The following is a 22,473-nucleotide window of genomic DNA, read 5'->3' as shown; positions in this document are numbered from 1 at the left end:
AATAAGCAAGTATGTAGGAATCAATGCACAGTTCACACAAGTGTTTGCTTCTTGAGGTGGAGAGAAATAGGTGAACAGACTCAACATTGAAAGTAAAAGAATGGTCCTCCATAGAGGAAAAGCATCGATTGCTATATTTGTGCTAGAGCTTTGATTTTGAAAACATGAAACAATTTTGTCAACGGTAGTAATAAAGCATATGCATCATGTAAATTATATCTTATAAGTTGCAAGCCTCATGCATAGCGTACTAATAGTGCCCGCACCTTGTCCTAATTAGCTTGGACTACCGGGTCATCACAATGCATTGTTTTTACCAAGTGTCACAAAGGGGTACCTCTATGCCGCCTGTACAAAGGTCTAAGGAGAAAGCTCGCATTGGATTTCTCGCTATTGATTATTCTTCAACTTAGACATCCATACCGGGACAACATAGACAACAGATAATGGACTCCTCTTTTATGCATAAGCATATACCAACAATTAATAATTTTCTCATTTGAGATTTGAGGATTGTTGTCCAAAACTGAAACTTCCACCATGGAGCATGGCTTTAGTTAGCGGCCCGATGTTCTTCTCTAACATATGCATGCTTAACCATATGGTGGTAGATCTCTCTTGCTTCGCACAAGACGAACATGCATAGCAACTCACATGAAATTCAACAATGAAAAGTTGATGGCGTCCCCAGTGAACATGGTTATCGCACAACAAGCAACTTAATAAGAGATAAAGTGCATAATTACATATTCAATACCACAATAGTTTTTAAGCTATTTGTCCCATGAGCTATATATTGCAAAGGTAAATGATGGAATTTTAAAGGTAGCACTCAAGCAATTTACTTTGGAATGGCGGAAAATACCATGTAGTATAGGTAGGTATGGTGGACACAAATGGCATAGTGGTTGGCTCAAGTATTTTGGATGCATGAGAAGTATTCCCTCTCGATACAAGGTTTAGGCTAGCAAGGCTTATTTGAAACAAACACAAGGATGAACCGGTGCAGCAAAACTCACATAAAAGACATATTGAAAACATTATAAGACTCTACACCGTCTTCCTTGTTGTTCAAACTCAATACTAGAAATTATCTAGACCTTAGAGAAACCAAATATGCAAACCAAATTTTAGCATGCTCTATGTATTTCTTCATTAATGGGTGCAAAGCATATGATGCAAGAGCTTAATCATGAGCACAACAATTGCCAAGTATCACATTACCCAAGACATTTATAGCAATTACTACATGTATCATTTTCCAATTCCAACCATATAACAATTTAACGAAGGAGAAACTTCGCCATGAATACTATGAGTAGAAACCAAGGACATACTTGTCCATATGCTACAGCGGAGCGTGTCTCTCTCCCATAAAGTGAATGATAGGATCCATTTTATTCAAACAAAACAAAAAACAAAAACAAACCGACGCTCCAAGAAAAAGCACATAAGATGTGATGGAATAAAAATATAGTTTCAGGGGAGGAACCTGATAATGTTGTCGATGAAGAAGGGGATGCCTTGGGCATCCCCCAGCTTAGACGCTTGAGTCTTCTTGATATATGCAGGGGTGAACCACCGGGGCATCCCCAAGCTTAGAGCTTTCACTCTCCTTGATCATGTTGCATCATACTCCTCTCTTGATCCTTGAAAACTTCCTCCACACCAAACTCGAAACAACTCATTAGAGGGTTAGTGCACAATATAAATTGACATATTCAGAGGTGACACAATCATTCTTAACACTTCTGGACATTGCATAATGCTACTGGACATTAATGGATCAAAGAAATTAATCCAACATAGCGAAAGAGGCAATGCGAAATAAAAGGCAGAATCTGTCAAAACAGAACAGTTCGTATTGACGAATTTTAAAATGGCACCAGACTTGCTCAAATAAAAATTCTCAAATTGAATGAAAGTTGCGTACATATCTGAGGATCATGCACGTAAATTGGCTTAATTTTCTGAGCTACCTACAGGGAGGTGGACCCAGATTCGTGACAGCAAAGAAATCTGGAACTGTGCAGTAATCCAAATCTAGTACTTACTTTTCTATCAACGGCTTAACTTGGTACAACAAAACACAAAACTAAGATAAGGAGAGGTTGCTACAGTAGTAAACAACTTCCAAGACACAAAATAAAAAACAAAGTACTGTAGGTAAAAACATGGGTTGTCTCCCATAAGCGCTTTTCTTTAACGCCTTTCAGCTAGGCGCAGAAAGTGTATATCAAGTATTATCAAGAGACGAAGTGTCAACATCATAATTTGTTCTCATAATAGAATCAAAAGGTACCTTCATTCTCTTTCTAGGGAAGTGTTCCATACCTTTCTTGAGAGGAAATTGATATTTTATATTACCTTCCTTCATATCAATAATAGCACCAACAAGCTCAAGAAAAGGTCTTCCCAATATAATGGGACAAGATGCATTGCATTCAATATCCAAGACAACAAAATCAACGGGAACAAGGTTATTGTTAACGGTAATGCGAACATTATCAACTTTACCCAAAGGTTTCTTTGTAGAATGATCAGCAAGATTAACATCCAAATAACAATTTTTCAGCGGTGGCAAGTCAAGCATATTATAAATTTTCTTAGGCATAACAGAAATACTTGCACCAAGATCACATAAAGCATTACAATCAAAATCTTTAACCTTCATCTTAATGATGGGCTCCCAACCATCCTCTAGCTTTTTAGGAATAGAGGCTTCGCGCTCTAGTTTCTCTTCTCTAGCTTTTATAAGAGCATTTGTAATATGATGTGTAAAAGCCAAATTTATAGCACTAGCATTAGGACTTTTAGCAAGTTTTTGCAAGAACTTTATAACTTCAGAGATGTGGCAATCATCAAAATTCAAATCATTATAATCTAAAGCAATGGGATCATCATCCCCAATGTTGGAAAAAATTTCAGCAGCCTTTATCACGTGCAGCTTTCAAAGTAGCTTTAGCAGCTTTCAGTGCTTTTTCGCTTTGCATTAGAAGTGGAAACATTGCTAACACCAATTCTTTTATTAGTATGAGTAGGAGGTGCAGCAACATGTGTAGCATTAGCATTACTAGTGGTGGTAATAGTCCAAACTTTAGCTATATTCTTTTCTTTAGCTAGTTTTTCATTTTCTTCTCTATCCCACCTAGCACGCAGTTCAGCCATTAATCTTATATTCTCATTAATTCTAACTTGAATGGCATTTGCTGTAGTAGTAATTTTATTATGATGATTCTCATTAGGCAAAACTTTTGATTTCAAAAGATCAACATCAGCAGCAAGACTATCGACTTTAGAAGCAAGTATATCAATTTTCCCAAGCTTTTCTTCAACAGATTTGTTAAAAGCAGTTTGTGTACTAATAAATTCTTTAAGCATGGCTTCAAGTCCAGGGGGTGAACTCCTATTATTGTTGTAAGAATTCCCATAAGAATTACCATAGCCGTTGCCATTATTATAAGGATATGGCCTATAGTTGTTACTAGAATTGTTCCGGTAAGCATTGTTGTTGAAATTATTATTTTTAATGAAGTTTACATCAACATGTTCTTCTTGTGCAACCAATGAAGCTAATGGAACATTATTAGGATCAATATTAGTCCTATCATTCACAAGCATAGACATAATAGCATCAATCTTATCACTCAAGGAAGAGGTTTCTTCGACGTAATTGACCTTCTTACCTTGTGGAGCTCTTTCCGTGTGCCATTCAGAGTAGTTGATCATCATATTATCAAGAAGCTTTGTTGCTTCACCAAGAGTGATGGACATAAAGGTACCTCCAGCAGCTGAATCCAATAAATTCCGTGAAGAAAAATTTAGTCCTGCATAGAAGGTTTGGATGATCATCCAAGTAGTCATCCATGGGTTGGGCAATTTTTAACCAGAGATTTCATTCTTTCCCAAGCTTGAGCAACATGTTCAGTATCTAATTGTTTAAAATTCATTATGCTACTCCTCAAAGATATAATTTTAGCAGGGGGATAATATCTACCAATAAAAGCATCCTTGCATTTAGTCCATGAATCAATACTATTCTTAGGCAGAGATAGCAACCAATCTTTAGCTCTTCCTCTTAATGAGAAAGGGAACAATTTTAGTTTAATAATATCACCATCTACATCTTTATATTTTTGCATTTCACATAATTCAACAAAATTATTAAGATGGGCAGCAGCATCATCAGAACTAACACCAGAAAATTGCTCTCGCATAACAAGATTCAAGAAGCAGGTGTTTAATTTCAAAGAATTCTGCTGTAGTAGCAGGTGGAGCAATAGGTGTGCATAAGAAATCATTATTATTTGTGGTTGTGAAGTCACACAACTTAGTATTTTCAGCGTTGGCCATTTTAGCAACAGTAAATAAAACAAACTAGATAAAGTAAATGCAAGTAAACTAATTTTTTTGTGTTTTAGATATAGCAAACAAGATAGCAAATAAAGTAAAACTAGCAACTAATTTTTTTGTATTTTGATTTAGTGCAGCAAACAAAGTAGTAAATAAAACTAAGCAAGACAAAAACAAAGTAAAGAGATTGAGAAGTGGAGACTCCCTTGCAGCGTGTCTTGATCTCCCGGCAACGGCGCCTTAAAAAGAGCTTGATGGCGTGTATTTCACACGTTCGTTGGGCAACCCCAAGAGGAAGGTATGATGCGCACAGCAGCAAGTTTTCCCTCGTAAAGAAACCAAGGTTTATCGAACCAGGAGGAGCCAAGAAGCACGTTGAAGGTTGATGGCGGCGAGATGTAGTGCGGCGCAACACCAGGGATTCCGGCGCCAACGTGGAACCTGCACAACACAACCAAAGTACTTTGCCCCAACGAAACAGTGAGGTTGTCAATCTCACCGGCTTGCTGTAACAAAGGATTAACCGTATTGTGTGGAAGATGATTGTTTGCAGAAAACAGTAAACAAAGATTGCAAGAGATTGTATTTCAAGAAAGAGAATTGGACCGGGGTCCACAGTTCACTAGAGGTGTCTCTCCCATAAGACAAACAGCATGTTGGGTGAACAAATTACAGTTGGGCAATTGACAAATAAAGAGAGCATGACCATGCACATACATATCATGATGAGTATAGTGAGATTTAATTGGGCATTACGACAAAGTACATAGACCGCCATCCAACTGCATCTATGCCTAAAAAGTCCACCTTCAAAGTTATCATCCGAACCCCTCCGTATTAAGTTGCAAACAACAGACAATTGCATTAAGTATGGTGCGTAATGTAACTAGTGACTACATCCTTGAACATAGCACTAATGTTTTATCCCTAGTGGCAACAAGACAACACAACCTTAGAACTTTCTCACATCGTCCCTGTGTCAATGCAGCATGAACCCACTATCGAGCATAAGTACTCCCTCTTGGAGTTACAAGCATCTACTTGGCCAGAGCATCTACTAGTAACGGAGAGCATGCAAGATCATAAACAACACATAAGCATAACTTTGATAATCAACATAACAAGTATTCTCTATTCATCGGATCCCAACAAACGCAACATATAGAATTACAGATAGATGATCTTGATCATGTTAGGCAGCTCACAAGATCCGACAATGATAGCACAATGGGGAGAAGACAACCATCTAGCTACTGCTATGGACCCATAGTCCAGGGGTAGACTACTCACACATCACACCGGAGGCGACCATGGCGGCGTAGAGTCCTCTGGGAGATGATTCCCCTCTCCGGCAGGGTGCCGGAGGCTATCTCCTGGATCCCCCGAGATGGGATCGGCGGCGGCGGCGTCTCTGGAAGGTTTTCCGTATCGTGGCTCTCGGTACTGGGGGTTTCGTCACGGAGACTTTTTATAGGCGGAAGGGCAGGTCAAGAGGCGGCACGGGGGCCCCACACTACAGGCCGGCGCGGCCAAGGGGGCCGCGCCGCCTATGGTGTGGCCCCTCCGTGGCCCCTCTTCGTCTCTCCTTCGGACTTCGTGAAGCTTCGTGAGAAAATAGGCCCCGGGCTTTGATTTCGTCCAATTCCGAGAATATTTCCTTACTAGGATTTCTGAAACCAAAAACAGAGAAAACAAAGAATCGGCACTTCGGCATCTTGTTAATAGGTTAGTTCCAGAAAATGCACGAATATGACATAAAGTGTGCATAAAACATGTAGATAACATCAATAATGTGGCATGGAACATAAGAAATTATCGATACGTCGGAGACGTATCAGTGTCGCAATGACATCGTCCTGTGTCGGTGCAGCAGCAGCAGGTATCGAGAAAATGGTCCTGGATCATCGGAGTGGGTGCATACACCCGCTTCTCCTCAAGGTTGATTTCTCGGGATACCGTTCTCCCCCTGATCATCTCATCCTCCAGAAACACAGCGTGTCTCGTTTCTACAAACTTAGTGAGTCTGTCTGGACAATAGAAATGATAACCTTTCGACTTGTCTGGATAGCCAATAAAATGGCAACTTACTGTCTTAGGATCTAATTTCCCAATGTTCGGGTTAAAGAGTTTAGCCTCAGCTGGACAACCCCACACTCGCAAATAATTGAGTGAAGGTTCTCGGCTAGTCCACAATTCATATGGTGTTTTAGACACCGACTTACTAGGAACTCGATTAAGTATGTGAATAGCGGTTTTTAACGCCTCCATCCACAAACTAACCGGTAAAGTGGAGTAACTTAACATGCTTCTGACCATATCCATCAGGGTACGGTTTCGTCTTTCAGCTACTCCATTCTGCTGAGGCTCGCCCGGTGTAGAATACTGGGCAACTATGCCATGTTCCTGTAGGAACCTTGCAAAAGGTCCAGGAACTTGGCCATATGGGGTGTGCCGACCGTAGTACTCCCCACCACGGTCAGACCTTACTATTTTAATCTTTATGCTATGCTGATTTTCTACTTCAGCCTTAAATATCTTGAATTTATCCAATGCTTCTGAACGCTCTTTAATTGGATAAATATAACCATAACGCGAATAATCATCCGTGGATGTTATGAAGGAATCATAGCCATCCACAGATTTCACAGGAAACGGACCGCATATGTCCATATGAATTTTTTCTAAAACTCCTGTGCTTCTTTTGGCGCCCTTCTTTATGTTCTTTACATACTTTCCTTTAATGCAATCAATGCATTGTTCTAAATTCGAAAATTCCATAGGTGGAAGGATTGATTCTTTTACTAAGCGTTCTATTCTCCCCCTCGAAATATGGCCTAAACGACAGTGCCATAATTTCGAAGAGACTTCATCAATTCTCTTCCGCTTATTATTTTCATTCAGGGATGTAGAGACATTCTCATTATTAGAGCTTAAAACATTCACATTCTCATCACAAAGTGACAATAAATAAAGCTTGTCTTGTCGGAAGGCAAGACCAACAATCTCATTATTAAACTTGATCTTACATTGACCATCACCAAAATGGCAAGCAAAACCATCATCATCTAAGCGCGATACACTTATTAAGTTCCGATGCAAAGAGGGTACATAAAGCACATCTACTAATAAAAGTACAAAGCCATTAGCTAATACTAATGGGAGATCTCCTATGGCTTCGACTTCAGCTTGGACGCCGTTTGCTACTTTAATGCATCGTTCTCCTCTTTGCAGGGTCTATCTCATACGGAATCCCGTCATGAATTTGCAACATGAACAGTTGCACCTGAGTCAATCCACCAAGTAGATTTTGCATAACTTAAAAATAAGGATTCATCTACAAATGTAATTAAATCCTCACCTTTCTTGCACAGATGTTTCAGGAATGCCACACAGTCTTTCTGGTAGTGGCCCTTTTCCTTGCACCACTTGCAAGTGTCCTTGGCCACCTCTTCATGCGGCTGGTGATCTTGAGCCTTGCCATGCGGCTTAGGCGGAGGAGGATTCCACTGAGGTTTCCCTTGTGGATTGGAACTCTGAAAACTCTGAAAGTTCCTCTTCTTGGTTGGGCTTAGGTAATTGACAGAATCACCAGATTGCCCCTTGATCCTCTCTTCTTCTTGCACACACATGGCAATCATCTTCTCAATGGCCCACTTTTCTGGCTGTGCATTGTAGTTCACAGCAAAAGTCTCAAATTCTTTTGGGAGTGAGGCAAAGATCAGATGGATGACGAACTGTTCTGGAAGCTCCATCTCCATAGACTTGAGGAAGACATATGGCTCATCCTCAATATGTGATCCCTTACTCCACCACTAGTGTACTTGGTAGTGACAAGCTTTCTTATGAGAGTGCTAGCATAGGCCTTGGAAGACCCAGTAAACTGACTCTCTACCTTTTTCAGGTACTCACTGGCGGTGTCACACTGTGGGATTGCTCCCCTTATAGCCTCCAAAATGGAGCTCTTGATCACCATCAAGCACTTTCTGTTGGACGAGTCCCACTTAGCACGATCAAGATCGTACTTCATTCTTTTTGGTCCATGGTCAAGAACCCTTTTGTTGAAGTCATCTTCACTTTCTTTGTCGCCCCTTACGGGGTCCTTAGGTTCTATGGGACAAGCCTCTATCAGTGCCAAGTCGAGGTCAAGCAAAGCAAGCCCCATCTCAACCTTCTCTCGCCACGAGCCATAGTTCCCTCCATTGAGGGGCTCAATAGCCGAGATAAAACTCATAGGATTTCCTGAAACAAAATTTTCATCAAAATGAGTTAATTCAACGTTGGTCACATTAAAACATGGCACTTCTCAATATTAATTCTACATCACCGTTGGGCAGAAATAGAACCAATAATGATAATTCTGAATCTTGTGGAATACAATTTTATTAACAACGTTGGTCATTAAATAAAATCATCATACTCAAAATTAACTCTCATTTCCTAATTTAATTTTCCCGTTGGTTCCAATTAAATTAGGAAACAATATAATATGACTTCAACTTTACTAGCACAGCGGAAACTTAACTTGATTTTCGAACTTTAACCCACAGGAAAAAATTCATATCTTACATATATGCTTATTACTAAACTGTTTACTGAAAACTAAAACAGAAAACAATTACTGGAGAGAGAGAGAAAAAAAGGCAAAACGGCCCAGATGGGCCTCTCTGCTTCTCTCTGCAGCGCGCCCGAACGGGCCGAGCCCAGCAAAATGGCCCACGGCCTCTCCTTTCTCTCCCTTTGGCCCGCGACGGGGCCTGGGTGACTCTTGGCCGCCGGATCGCATCAGACGGTTATCCGCCGGGATCGGCCGAACAAAACCAGCCCGACACCGGTGCCCTAACCCTAACCCCTCATTCCTCATCTCTCTGCCTCTCTCACTCACCACCCGACAGCGGCGGCGCGAACCAGACGAGGACGGCGACGGTGGCCGTCGAAACAGGCCGTCGCGCGAGGTCGCGCGGGGAGGCGGGGCAGGTCGGCGCCGTAGCCTACCCTCTCGCCGGTGCGCGCGTTCCCCTTGCGGGTGGGCTCGCCGCCGTCGAGGGGATTGGCCGCGGTGCCCTGGCACGGCGCCTCTGCGGAGCGGAGGGCCCTTCCCGGAGCTAGCCGGTAGGTGGAGGCCGGCATGGATGCCGCCTCCCTCTCTCTCTGCCCCCTTTTTTCTTTCTCTTATCTAATTGATGCTACTACTCGGGATGGAACCGATCTGGGATTAGGATTTACAAACTAAAGCTCTCTGTTTTCGATTCTATCCCGTGTGGTTTCTACCTCAACTAGATCAACAAACTAGACATGCTCTGATACCATTGTTAGATCTACTGGATCTCTAGTTGTTGCATCTTGAGAGTAATTGCATCTAACCGGGACTAGTACTAGATGAGAGACAGTCGAGTCGCATACCGTCGGTCTTCGTCGACGAGGAGCTTGCCATGGCGGCGACGGAGGAGTGGCGGCGATGTCGGTGGTGCTTCCCGCCGCTACAGCGCCTCACCAGATCGAATGGTCTAGGGTTTGGTGTGTCGGTGGGGAGGGCGGCAGCGGACGACCTTGGCGTCCGTGCCCCGGCCCCCACCTCTTTTATATGGCGCTGGCGACGGGGGCCCACCAACCATACGGGTTGGGCGCCCCCGATCAGGGCGCGAGACAAGGTCGTGATCGACCGTTGGGTCAATACGTGGGAGATCAACCTAACACGTAGCCCCGGAGCAGCGGGAGGGGAGCATATTGACGAGTGGCAAGGTTTCAGACGGAGAAGTGCAATCCATCAGAGAGACAGGCGCCGTGCTTTCTGTGTAGAGGATGAGGAGACCGTCGTAGCAGGCCTGCAGATGTATGTAGATGTAGGTCTCGAAACCAATTCGTGTGACGGAATGGAGCTTGTCGGCGGTGGCGATCCCCGCCCGGTGGTCCAAGGCTATGAGGTCTACGGCCGCGCCGGACGGGCTTGGGTTGTACTCGTACAGGAGTGGGAGAGCGGGCTGGTGGCCGTGGTGGGCGAGGAGGAAGTCGCCGGTGGAGGTGGCGTGGCGCCAAGCGCAGCAGACGGCTCGGCAACGGAGGAGGGCCTTGGGGGGCAGGCGGACGAGTATCTCCCAGATGGAGATCTCATCGGGGAGGCCGCGGTGGAGAGGCGCCGCTCGTGCTCTTGCGGCCTCCGCCTTGGCCGCCGGCTGGGACTGGGAGGAGCGAGCGAAGTGGTTCACTAGTTGTGGTAAATCGGGACTGGCATCAGCGTGGTGGGCTGGGTTATAGCCAAGATATACAGTACTGGGTCTGGGCTAAATCGGGAGCCCCCGAAAAAAAAAGCTACTCCGTACCAGTAGATCCCCCAAATAAAAATGTCGGCTCCAGTTTAGACGAAGAGACTTTGCGCTGGTTTCAGATCGAGGTACACTGCAAACTGCAAATATTATGTCCCAGTATGTACATGTATTGCCACACCACACCGCTTGAGGGCCTTGGCCGTGCGAGCAAGCTTGATGTGGATGCGACGGATGGAGTCGTAGGCCAAAATATCCTTGTTCCAGGCCTCAGAAACCGTTTATTCGAATCCCTGCAACAAAGTCAGAATTCATCGAACTTGAAAGAATGCTTCCTAGGCGAGGAGACAGACCCCTGAAGGAGGAGAGACGCGTGGTCGGAGCATGCGGGGGTAATGGCATGAAGATAGGCGTCCGGGAAAAGGGTGTCCCAGTCGGCGGTGCAGAAAACATGATCGATCTCGGTAAGCACAGGGTCCGCTTGAGCATTCGACCAAGTGAAACGCCGCCCGTCCATCCGCATGTCTTTCAAGACAAAAAAATCCCGTGCCGCCAGGAATTTTCCAATGAGCCGACGATTTATGTTGAGGTTGTTCTTATCCGATGCTTTCGTGATGAGGTTGAAATCGCCAAGAAGAAGCCAGGCATCCTCAGCGGTCGCCTTCAGACCTTTAAGTTCCTTAATGAACAACAACTTTTCGCTCTCACTCTGAGGCCTGTAGACACAAGAGATGGACCAAGTAGTCCCTTCGCTAAGCATGGTGATCGACGCTGACAGAGTATTAGCTATGACATTTTTTGGCGACATTATGAAAAGGACACTGCTGAGAATCCTCCGGAGGATAAACTCCTTACAGCCTCCAGCTTCCCTGATCGACATGTGTCCACTTTCAGCCAAAATCCTGATGATGCTTCGTCGCAGCAAAAAATATCCCGCTTTTGCTTCATTGGAGCACAAAAACGATTCGACTAAAAAATTCCAGCCTCCTGCTTCCCTGATCGACACGTGTCCACGTTCAGCCAAAATCCTGACGATGCTTCGTCGTAGTAGAAAACTCCCCGCTTTTGCTTCGTTGAAGAAAAAAACTATTCGTCTAGAAATAGAAAAGGAAAGACCTATCCTCTGAGTTTGCTTCCGCCGCAGCAAAAAAACCTCATGTTTTTGCTTCGTTGAAGCAAAAAAACGATTCATTTAGAAAAATAGAAAAGAAAAGACATGTCCTCCAACTTTGCTTCATCGCAGCAAAACAAAAGCTCCGCTTTTGCTTCATTGAAGCAAAAAAAATGATTTCAATTAAAAATAAAAAAGGACTCGCCAGTAGTCGTTGTTGCGGGAGAAGACAACCACCGTAGCATATGCAGCATCCCAACCTCCTCGTCGTCGAAGAAGCTAGTTCCCTCTTGAAGCAAGCATGACCGTCTTTGTAGCAGGCACGGATGACCTTTGCAGCTCCGTTAAGCAGAGTTTGCAGCAGCGTCGCCCTTCGCTCGCAGCTCCGGCGAGCAGCCTTTGCATCTCCGGATAGTAGCTTTTGCAGCACTGCCACCCTTCGCTCGTAGCTCTGACGAGCAGCGTTTGCAGCTCCAGGGAGCAGCCTTTGCAGCTCCGGCGATAGGCCTTCGCAACACCGGTTCCCTTCGCTCGCAGCTCCGGCGAGCAGACTCTGCAGCTCCGGCGAGAGGCCTTTGCAGCACCGCCACCCTTCAATCGCAGCTCCGCCGAGTAGCGTTCGTAGCCTTTGCAGCTCTGGCGATCTCGCGTGGCAGAACAAGTGCTCTTGGCTCGCAGCACATGTCCTCCATCTCCGGCGACGCCGTGGTCTCCATCTCCGACGACGGCGAGCGCCGGGGAGGCTAGCGCTTCGTGTTCCCTCGCAGCCTCCATCTCCGTGCGATAGCGGGCGCATGGCGCTGCGCCGCCGCCTCCATTATCGCCATACACCACCGGCGCGATCGCAATCTCCACAAACATCGGACCCGGCTCCTCCAGCGAGCAGCCCAGGCCGCGTCCTCACCGATCGGGCCGCGCCGCGTCTCCTCCTCTTGCTCCCGGGGTCCTGAGCAGCAGCAGAGCCTCGTTGGAGAGAGGCCCACCGCCACCAGACTGATGTCCCCCAAATCCAACCGCCGGCACCGGCAAACCAACGCCAGTTGTGAGGGGGCATCGGGAGTGTTGCCGGTAGGAAGCGGCTCAGCGGGATCAACATACCATCGAGTTTGGCAACCTCGCCGCACTCGAATCCCACCAGCGGCACGGTGAGGCGGGACGAAGCGCGATGTCGGCGAAGGAGCATGGCGGGGGCGGGCGGGTCGGCGCGAGAGGTAGACAGGGCAGGCGTGCCAGCGGAGCTATCCGTAGGCGGGCGCTGGAGGTCCTCCAGGCAGCGGCGCGGTGGTCGGGGCGGGCGGGCGGCGGCCGCATCTACGTCAAGTGCTACTGGAGAAACGAGAAGGAACGAACGGAGAGGAAGGTGAAATGATAAGGCTAGGCGTGATGCGGGCCATCCGTCGCTGGGCCCCACAAGGGACGCGTGTCGCAAGCAGGAGCCGGAGGCCGCGCCGCGCGAAGCCTCCGAAGGAAAGGAAACATTTTCCTTATGAAAACGAGGCTTTCACGTTGAGGCTAAGCAGATTGCTGCAGCCGTGAACAACGGAGTAGTGGAAACCGATGCCGCGCAGACGAGTAGACTTGACGAGTAGACTTGAAGCTGATCGTAGCCTTAGGGAGCATAAGTCTTGGCTTACAGATACGGGAGCACAAATGGAAATAGTGAGGCTTGCTGATGCAGCAGCTTAGGTGAAGATAAACAGCAGTGCAGATGGTAACACGGGGCTCGTGTCCAGGGAGGTAGCAGCTATGGTTGGCTCTAAACATTAGCAGTGATGGTCACGTTTTCAGCCTGTGGCTTGGCGGATCCCTTTTTCTTCATGGTGATGTTCTGTTCGATATGGCTGGCAATTACACGATCTGGTACTTGAACCTGGTAAGGACAGACCTTTCTTCTGCTTATGGATTCAGACTATATTCTTCAGCTTATATGCTGTTAAGAAGTTAAGATCGAACATCAGGGATTACTTCCATAGCTATCAGTAGTACCCAGTAACCTGGTTAAAGCAACCACATATAATTGAAATCAATTTGAGTAGCAGATGCATTGATTTTGAATTCTTATTTATAGTGTCTACTGAAAGAAAACACATTTATTTCATTGGCACACGACAAGTAAACGCGCTAGCTGCAACTCAAACCGCCGGAACAAAACGGCAGTACATGGAGTACAGATGCGAGTGTGGCGCCAATTAAGAAATTCTCCGACATGGTGAAGTGAAGCTGAAGTTGTTGTATCCGGTGCGGATATGGCAGAGCAGCCCACTGAACCCGAACATCCCCTTGTCTAGATCGAACAAACCTGGAACCTGCTGAGGAGCGAGGATGGCCACCACCGGCATCGATGACCCAAACAGAACGCTGTCTGGCCATTCACCTACACCAGCGAGCTTGCACCGAAGGGAACAGGATACAGTTTAATTCGTTAAGGTAAAGAGACTCGCTTATAAATATTCTGCTGCAATACTCACCAGTTTGATTGCAGGAGAGTGTATTGCTCACTCTGTCTCTCTCCCAACATGCCATGCCAGCCACACAAAATTGACGCTGAATGTGAGCAGCTGACAACAATTACCTACACTAACAATAGCACATACAAAGTATGCGGTTACAAATGATCGGATAGCTTCTACAATTGCAGTGCCATACAATTGGCCATGTGTTCTCTCCTACTTGGGTTCCACAAGTACACAACGTGGGACTCATAAAATATCAGAAGCTTTTTCTTTAAAAAAAAACCGGTCGAATTTTCTTGAAGACAAATGGAAACCACATGTGTCTAATATGGACGGAGGAACACATTGACGTTATGAAACTACTGATTGATGCCAACGCAAGTTTGGCAAGTTCTAAAAATTACCGTTGTTTCAGCCTATCAATCCGCGGACAAGGAATCCCTTACATGTGATCGATTTGAACATCACTTTTTGCTGGGACATCTCTACTGACAATATGAAGAAGTATGTTGCTGGAGAAGAATACATAAATAATATTTTGGATCATTTACTTGAGGTATTTTTAAACTCATAATGCCACTTTCTTTTCTAGATCTTAAATCAATGTTTATTTAGAGCTAAGTTAAATAATTACAAGAATTAGCAGTAATATTTTCTTACGATTTTTCTATCAAAGTGTATCTCTTTGACTATTCGATATGATACCTCACCATTCAAAATATGTGATATTTATGATATCGTACTTGTACAAAGCTGCCTTGCCGACCTGTTCCTATTAGTAATTGTCATATTCTTTTTGTGAGGCTATCCCATGAAGTTTCAACACTTGAAATAGTAAAATCATTTTTGGCATAAATTTTTTTAATAATAAAATCAATCCATGGCAACACACCACAAGTTGCAGCTTTAATTATCAGCTACGTACCACCGATGGTGGGACCGTGCCCGATGAAGAAGGCATATATGTATTTAAAATACAGTATTTTTAATATCCTGTTGCAACGGACCGATTTTTCTCCCGATGCAACGCACAGGCACTTCTGCTAGTCTTTTAAAAAAGCTGGTAGATATTTACTAACTCTCAAACAACAATACATACTCCGGGTGGGGGTTTAATAGGAAATCCTGCAGGGCGACCTCCAGCCACGCATCCTGCGGATCACCATTGCCTTCCTAGCTTCTCTAAAGGACAATGCTTATTCAACACCCGAGACAGCCGAGGATGCTATAATCACACCGTCGTCATCAGCTACAATAGCGAGTGGAAATAGGAAACACCCCTAAATATTGACTATTAAGAAAACCAAAAGGAAAAAAAATGTAAGTTCAGTTCTTCAGTTCAAAGAATATGGACATGACGCATATAGATTGCTGGCGGTTATCTGAGTACTAGTGTGAACTACTAGATAAGTAAAGTAAAGCAAAGCAAAATCAATTCAAAATCCCAATACTTGTAATTTTAGCACCAACACAAGAGGTAGTCACTTCAACCTAAAAGGGTATCAAAATAAGCACAGATTTCATGCAACCACATAACGTTAAGATTTTGATCATAACCTTATGCACAACAATGCTAAAAAAGAAGCTAACAAGATCATACTTCATCCAATCCATAAATGTTGCACCTCATGGGGCTAGGATGGCTTGGCAGTTGAGAAGAACCACCTCATTCAACAGCCGTCAGACGAAAGGCCAAGAGTTCACAGAATATCCTTTTAATGCAGTGAAGAATGTATGCTGAACAAGACTTTGTTTGAGCCAACCTTGGCAATCATGTAAAGGTTGGCGATTGCGACGGAAGCTAGCAATCAGTTTGCCATCAGTATCAACGTAACACACACACTGGCCATACATAACCATCAAGAGGACGTCACTGTCCACCAACATAGCCTTAACAGCCCAGTAGTCAATCGACAATCCCAATTGCCCCGAGATGTCTACCATCGGCAATTTGACGCGGTACTTGCAGTCCCAAACCTCGCCTTCGTAGTTCTGCAACACCCATATATCTACATTTCCCATGGCGTTGTCACGGCTATAGATGCCGAGCGTGCCATCCATCTCGAAGATGTACGACTTAATGGAAACAACTGGAGCACACATATGCCTGAACAACTCGGATGTGGTGTCGAATACCAATATCGGTTGCCTTTGCTCCACCGAGTACCAATGCAGCCCATCACGGACTAGGACACTTGACCTATAGGTCAAATAGGAAGGTGCGCCCTGTGCTCCAATGTATCTTGGTGGCTGGTCGGAGCCCAAAGCGAAGACATAGCAACCAAATTTGTTTAATAGGTGTCCGACAGTCGACTCTTTGTGGCTGCTCCCATACAACAACAACCGGTACTCACCTGTAGGCTGGTGGAAGTACATTCCCAATAAGAGCAAGTACAATAAGTCCTAGTCAGCTAGCTATAAGGATTAAACTAGTATATTAGTGCTTAGTTGGAGGAGAGAGAGGGGGAGAGAGAAGAAGAGTGGGCTCTTATGCAAGAGCCAGCTCTAGCACGTGCTCCTAGGCATTTTGTGAGAGTGAAAGGTGGGTCATACATTGATAAAATACTACATTTTTATTGCTCACTATTGTATATGTTGGCTCTAAGTTGGCTATAGATGACATGGCAATTGGCTTATAGCCAGCAACTGGCTACACTATTGAAATTGCTCTAAACTGAACCCTGACAGTTGCCCAAGGAAAGCATGCTGACGCGTGTTAGCAAATAAACCGTGACACTTGTATCCGGCGCGTGCGTGCGTTTCCGGTGACGCGTGAGTCTGTGCTCGCGTTGGTGTTCACCGTTTTGGTTTAGGTCGGGTCGTCTAGTCGCTGGTTTGGCCGGCATGCTAGTCAGGTTTAGTCTGGGTTCTCCGATCGTGTGCGCGACGGAGACGGCGCAGCGGGCGCAGCGGAAGACGCCCAAGTCTTGCGCGGATGAGCAGTGGCTCACGTTGGAGGAGACTGGGTCGCTAAATACGTGCGCGATGTGAGCGTGATCGTGAGCCAGAGCATGCGCGTGGTTAGTGTGGCTTGCGTGGACGCTGCGTAGCCCAGGCTATAAAACCGGATGTAATCCCTGTGTTAGTTGCAAGGCGTGTGTAGAAAAGAGAAAAGAGCTCGGCTGTTCGTGTAGCAACGAGGAGAAAATCTCTACTGTGTCCATTGCCTTTCTTCTACCTCTGTCCGTGAGGTGAGTGAGAGAAGAGCTAGCTAGTGCTAGCGCCGTCAACGCGTGACAGGGTTACAGACGGAGAAGACGAGGGCACCATTCATGTCATACTTGGAGAGAATAAGGAGGCCGTCAAAGGAGGCCTTAGGATAAAAGGTGTTGTCTAGCCGGGCGACACGTTGGAGCTGACCGTCGGTGGCCCGGTGATCTAATACGAGAATGTTTCGGCGGTCTCCGTAGCCACAGATGATAGGTAGGGAGGGCTGGCGGCGGTGGTGGGCGAGGAGGAAGTCGCGGGTAGAAGTGGCGAGGCGCCAAGCGCGACAGACAGCGCGGCAGCGGAGGACGGATTCGGGGGGCAGGCGGAGGAGGATCTCCCATATCACGATCTCATCAGGGAGGCCCCGATTGAGAAGCTTAGATCGTGGTCTTGTGGCCTCCGCCATGGTCGCTGGTTGGGAGATCATTTGATCTGTCCCAGGAGCAAAGCAGTAGGAGTCGTGGTGGTGCCGTCGTGCCGGCGAGTGGTGACGGCGGACGGGCGGAGGTGAGGTGGTCTGAGGAAAAGAATTTGGCTGGCCTCTCACGTGGGCTGGGTTATAGCCAATATATATACTTGGTCTGGGCTAGGCTAAATCGAGAGACCTTGAAATAAAAATAAAAAGCTGTCAGTAGATCCGCTAAAAAAAAAGGTCAGCTCCAGCTTTTAGACCAAGAGTCTTCGCCTTGGTTTCAGATCGAGGCAAACTGCAAATATTTTGTCCCAGTATGTAAATGTATTGCCACACCACGCTGATGCCAGATGTTGATCGTGGGTAGCCTAAAGGTTGTTGTGAGCAGCTTAGCAATTCACTACACGAATGAGGCTATATGCCGAGGGCCGGGATCACTCGGCGTAGCCTGCTTTGGTCGCGGCGTAGGCTACGCCGAGAGCCGCCCTCGGCATAGCTCCCCGGCGTCTAACTCTAAAGCCACTATCTCCATCGGTGTAGCCCGGTCCTTGGCGCTACGCCGACGGCAAAACCCTCGGCATAGACTTTTTAAAAAATTAAATTTTCCTTTTCCAAAAAAATTCAAAAAAATATTTTTTTTCTATATGCCGACGGCAAAACCGTCGACATAGACTTTTAAATTTTTTAAAATTTTAATTTCTTTTACACATTTTTTCTTTTTTCGTTTTTTTACTTGTTTATCTTTCACCCAATACACTTTTTTAACTCTAAATACACTTAATCTTAGATCAAATTACAATTATGGTTAAACTTCTCAGAGCTTTCATTATAGAATTGACACCTCCTGCTGATAATAATAGCATATCATCCCTATTAACCCTTGAACAGTGGTGCACACCTCTTTATTTTTGAATCCCAGATAATTACTTAAGTAGACAACAATGAATATATAAGTAATAATAATATTGAATTCAAATAACAATAAAATGATTTTATTTTTGGTCTTTTTTCTATTTAATATGGAATAATTAATATCTTTAAATCGGAAAATCGAAATTCCACAAATAATATGTCTAAATCGATCAGAAAAATGAGAGGAATCTAAATATAACATCCATATCATCATTTGAACCTAAAGATTAGAGGAATCCAAATATGACTCCCAATTTGCCATGTGGCCAAAACGGCCCCCTCGGGAGATGCGAAATGGCCGTATCGGACGGGCAGGTGCACCGTTCGCTAACACACTAAACGGGACAAAAATTAGCACATAAAGTGATGTGTTATAGACCTAAAAACATTTTTTGTGGAATTTATTGAGCGACGGAAAGTGTACCCTAGTTCAAATCCGATCAGTTTCCAGCGGATTCGGCGGGACACCGCAGGAAGCCGCATGGATTCCCAGATAGCTAGCGCGTACATATTACATGTGATATATGGTACGGAGGCGGTGTCCTACCGCTACGCGGGGGTCTCGCGCAATACTAAAATGCGCCCCATGTAGCTGCTTCACAAAAAAAACTGTTTTGGCACCCCGAAAATGAAAAATCCATTACCCATAGATCGGATTGGAAATCCGCTCTCGGGGCCTTGCTTCCCATCCCAGGGACCACGCACGTGCCAAATATGGCCTCGTTCTGACAAACTATGCAGTGTCACTGGCCGTTTCCTACTCATTTGCCCTAAAAAGCCATAGAACCCCGGACGTGATTGCCCTGTTTGTGAAGGGTTTTCCAAAATAATTGCTGTATCCTAATTCCGACTTTTGGAGTGGTTAGTAGGACACATAAAATGACGTCATGCGGCTCCGCGGGATTTTCTGACTTCGTTTAAATTGCCATTTGGCCAAAACGGGCCCCCACGGAGATGCGGTATGGTCGTACCGGGCGCGCTGGTGCACCCGTTTACCATCGCGCTAAACGGAAAAAAATCGCACATAAAGTGATATGTCATAGACCTAAAAAACATTTTTCCCGGAATTTATTGAGCGACGGAAAGTGTAGCCCTAGTTCAAATCCGGTCACTTTCGAGCGGATTCGGCGGGACACCGCAGGAAACGACATGGATTTCCAGATAGCTAGCGCGCACATATAGCATGTGATATGTGGTGTGAAGGCGGTGTCCTACCACTACACGGAGGTCTCGCGCAATACTAAAATGCGCCCCATGTAGCTGCTTCACAAAAAACCCGTTTTAGCACCCTGAAAATGAAAAAACCATCGCCCATGGGTCGGATTGGAAATCCGGTCCTGGGGCCTTGCTTCCCATCCTAGGAACCACGCACGTGCCAAATATGGACTCGTTTCGACAAACTATGCGGTGTCACGGGCCGTTTCCTACTCATTTGCCCTAAAATCCATAGAACTCCGGACGTGATAGCCCTGATTGTGAAGGGTTTTTCAAAATAATTGACGTATCCTAATTCCGACTTTTGGAGTGGTTACTAGGACACATAAAATGGCGCCATGCGGCTCCGAGGTATTTTCTGACTTCTTTTAAATTGCCATTTGGCCAAAACGCCCCCCCCCACGGAGATGCGGTATGGCCGTACCGGGCGCGCTGGTGCACCCGTTTACCATCGCGCTAAACGGAAAAAAATTCGGAAATAAAGTGATATTTCATAGACTTAAAAACATTTTTCCTAGAATTTATTGAGCGACGGAAAGTGTAGCCCTAGTTCAAATCCAGTCACTTTCCAGCGGATTCGGCGGGACACCGTATGAAGCCGCATGGATTTCCAGATAGTTAGCGCGCACATATGGCATGTGATATGTGGTGCGAAGGCGGTGTCCTACCACTACCCGGAGGTCTCGCGCAATACTAAAATGCGCCCCGTGTAGCTGCTTCACAAAAAAGCCCGTTTTGGCACCACGAAAATGAAAAAAACCATCGCCCATGGGTCGGATTAGAAATCCGCTCCCTGGGCCTTGCTTCCCATACCAGCGGCCACGCACGTGCCAAATATGGCCTTGTTCCGACAAACTATGCGGTGTCACGGGCCATTTCCTACTCATTTGCCCTAAAAGCCATAGAACTCCGGACGTGATAGCCCTGATTATGAAGGGTATTCCAAAATAATTGCCGTATCCTAATTCCGACTTTTGGAGTGGTCACTAGGACACATAAAATGACGCCATGCGGCTCCGCGGGATTTTCTGACTTCGTTTATATTTCTATTTGGCAAAAACGGGCCCACACGGAGATGCGATATGGCCGTACCGGGTGCGCTAGTGCACCCGTTTACTATCGCGCTAAACGGAAAAAAATCGCACATAAAGAGATATGTCATAGACCTAAAACATTTTTCCCGGAATTTATTGAGCGACGGAATGTGTAGTCCTAGTTCAAATCCGGTCACTTTCCAGCGGATTCGGCGGGACACCGCAGGAAGCCGCATGGATTCCCAGATAGCTAGCGCGCACATATGACATGGGATATGTGGTGCGAAGGCGGTGTCCTACCACTACGCGGAGGTCTCGCACAATACTAAAATGCGCCCCATGTAGCTGATTCACAAAAAAACACCCGTTTTGGCACCCCGAAAATGAAAAAACCATCGCCCATCGGTCGGATTGGAAATCCGCTCCCGGGGCCTTGCTTCCCATCCCAGGGACCACGCACGTGCCAAATATGGTCTCGTTCCGACAAACTATGCGGTGTCACGGGCCGTTTCCTACTCATTTGCCCTAAAAGCCATAGAACTCCGGACGTGATAGACCTGATTGTGAAGGGTATTCCAAAATAATTGCCGTATCCTAATTCCGACTTTTGGAGTGGTCACTAGGACACATAAAATGACGCCATGCGGCTCCGCGAGATTTTCTGACTTCGTTTAAATTTCCATTTGGCCAAAACGGGCCCACACGGAGATGCGGTATGGCCGTACCGGGTGCGCTAGTGCACCCGTTTACCATCGCGCTAAACGGAAAAAAATTCGCACATAAAGAGATATGTCATAGACCAAAACATTTTTCCCGGAATTTATTGAGCGACGGAATGTGTAGCCCTAGTTCAAATCCGGTCACTTTCCAGCGGATTCGGCGGGACACCGCAGGAAGCCGCATGGATTCCCAGATAGCTAGCGCGCACATATGACATGTGATATGTGGTGCGAAGGCGGTGTCCTTCCACTACGCGGAGGTCTCGCGCAATACTAAAATGCGCCCCATGTAGCTGCTTCACAAATAAAAACCCGTTTTGGCACCTCGAAAATGAAAAAACCATCGCCCATGGGTCGGATTGGAAATCCGCTCCCGGGGCCTTGCTTCCCATCCCAGGGACCACGCACGTGCCAAATATGGCCTCGTTCCGACAAACTATGCGGTGTCACGGGCCGTTTCCTACTCATTTGCCCTAAAAGCCATAGAACTCCGGACGTGATAGCCCTGATTGTGAAGGGTATTCCAAAATAATTGTTGTATCCTAATTTCGACTTTTGGAGTGGTCACTAGAACACATAAAATGACGCCATGCGGCTCAGCGGGATTTTCTGACTTCGTTTAAATTGCCATTTGGCCAAAACGGGCCCCCACGGAGATGCGGTATGGCCGTACCGGGCGCGTTGGTGCACCCGTTTACCATCGCGCTAAACGGAAAAAAAACGCAAATAAAGTGATATTTCATAGACTTAAAAACATTTTTTCCGGAATTTATTGAGCGACAGAAAGTGTAGTC

General features: G+C 45.9%; 1 protein-coding gene and 1 pseudogene across 1 annotated transcript; both read right to left on the bottom strand.

The window, feature by feature from the left end:
• Positions 1 to 7,607: 7,607 nt before the first annotated feature.
• On the bottom strand, positions 7,608 to 8,986 carry LOC139838260 (uncharacterized; annotated as a pseudogene).
• Positions 8,987 to 15,857: 6,871 nt separating this feature from the next.
• Positions 15,858 to 17,812, bottom strand: LOC127340342 (uncharacterized). Its single transcript, XM_051366105.1, has 3 exons — positions 17,424 to 17,812; positions 16,532 to 16,538; positions 15,858 to 16,377 (listed from the first exon to the last, which is right to left on the bottom strand). The coding sequence occupies exons 1-3, from the start codon at positions 17,791 to 17,793 to the stop codon at positions 15,858 to 15,860; spliced, it is 897 nt and encodes a 298-aa protein (XP_051222065.1). The 5' UTR covers positions 17,794 to 17,812.
• Between the last annotated feature and the right edge of the window lie 4,661 nt (positions 17,813 to 22,473).

This window comes from Lolium perenne, chromosome 3 (assembly GCF_019359855.2).
Source record: "Lolium perenne isolate Kyuss_39 chromosome 3, Kyuss_2.0, whole genome shotgun sequence".
Lineage (NCBI taxonomy): Eukaryota > Viridiplantae > Streptophyta > Magnoliopsida > Poales > Poaceae > Lolium > Lolium perenne.
This window is presented reverse-complemented; position numbering and strand designations above follow the sequence as displayed.

Excerpts from the sequence above, each read along its gene's own strand:
- LOC127340342 (XM_051366105.1), bottom strand. The coding sequence starts at position 17,793 with ATGGCGGAGGCCACAAGACCACGATCTAAGCTTCTCAATCGGGGCCTC.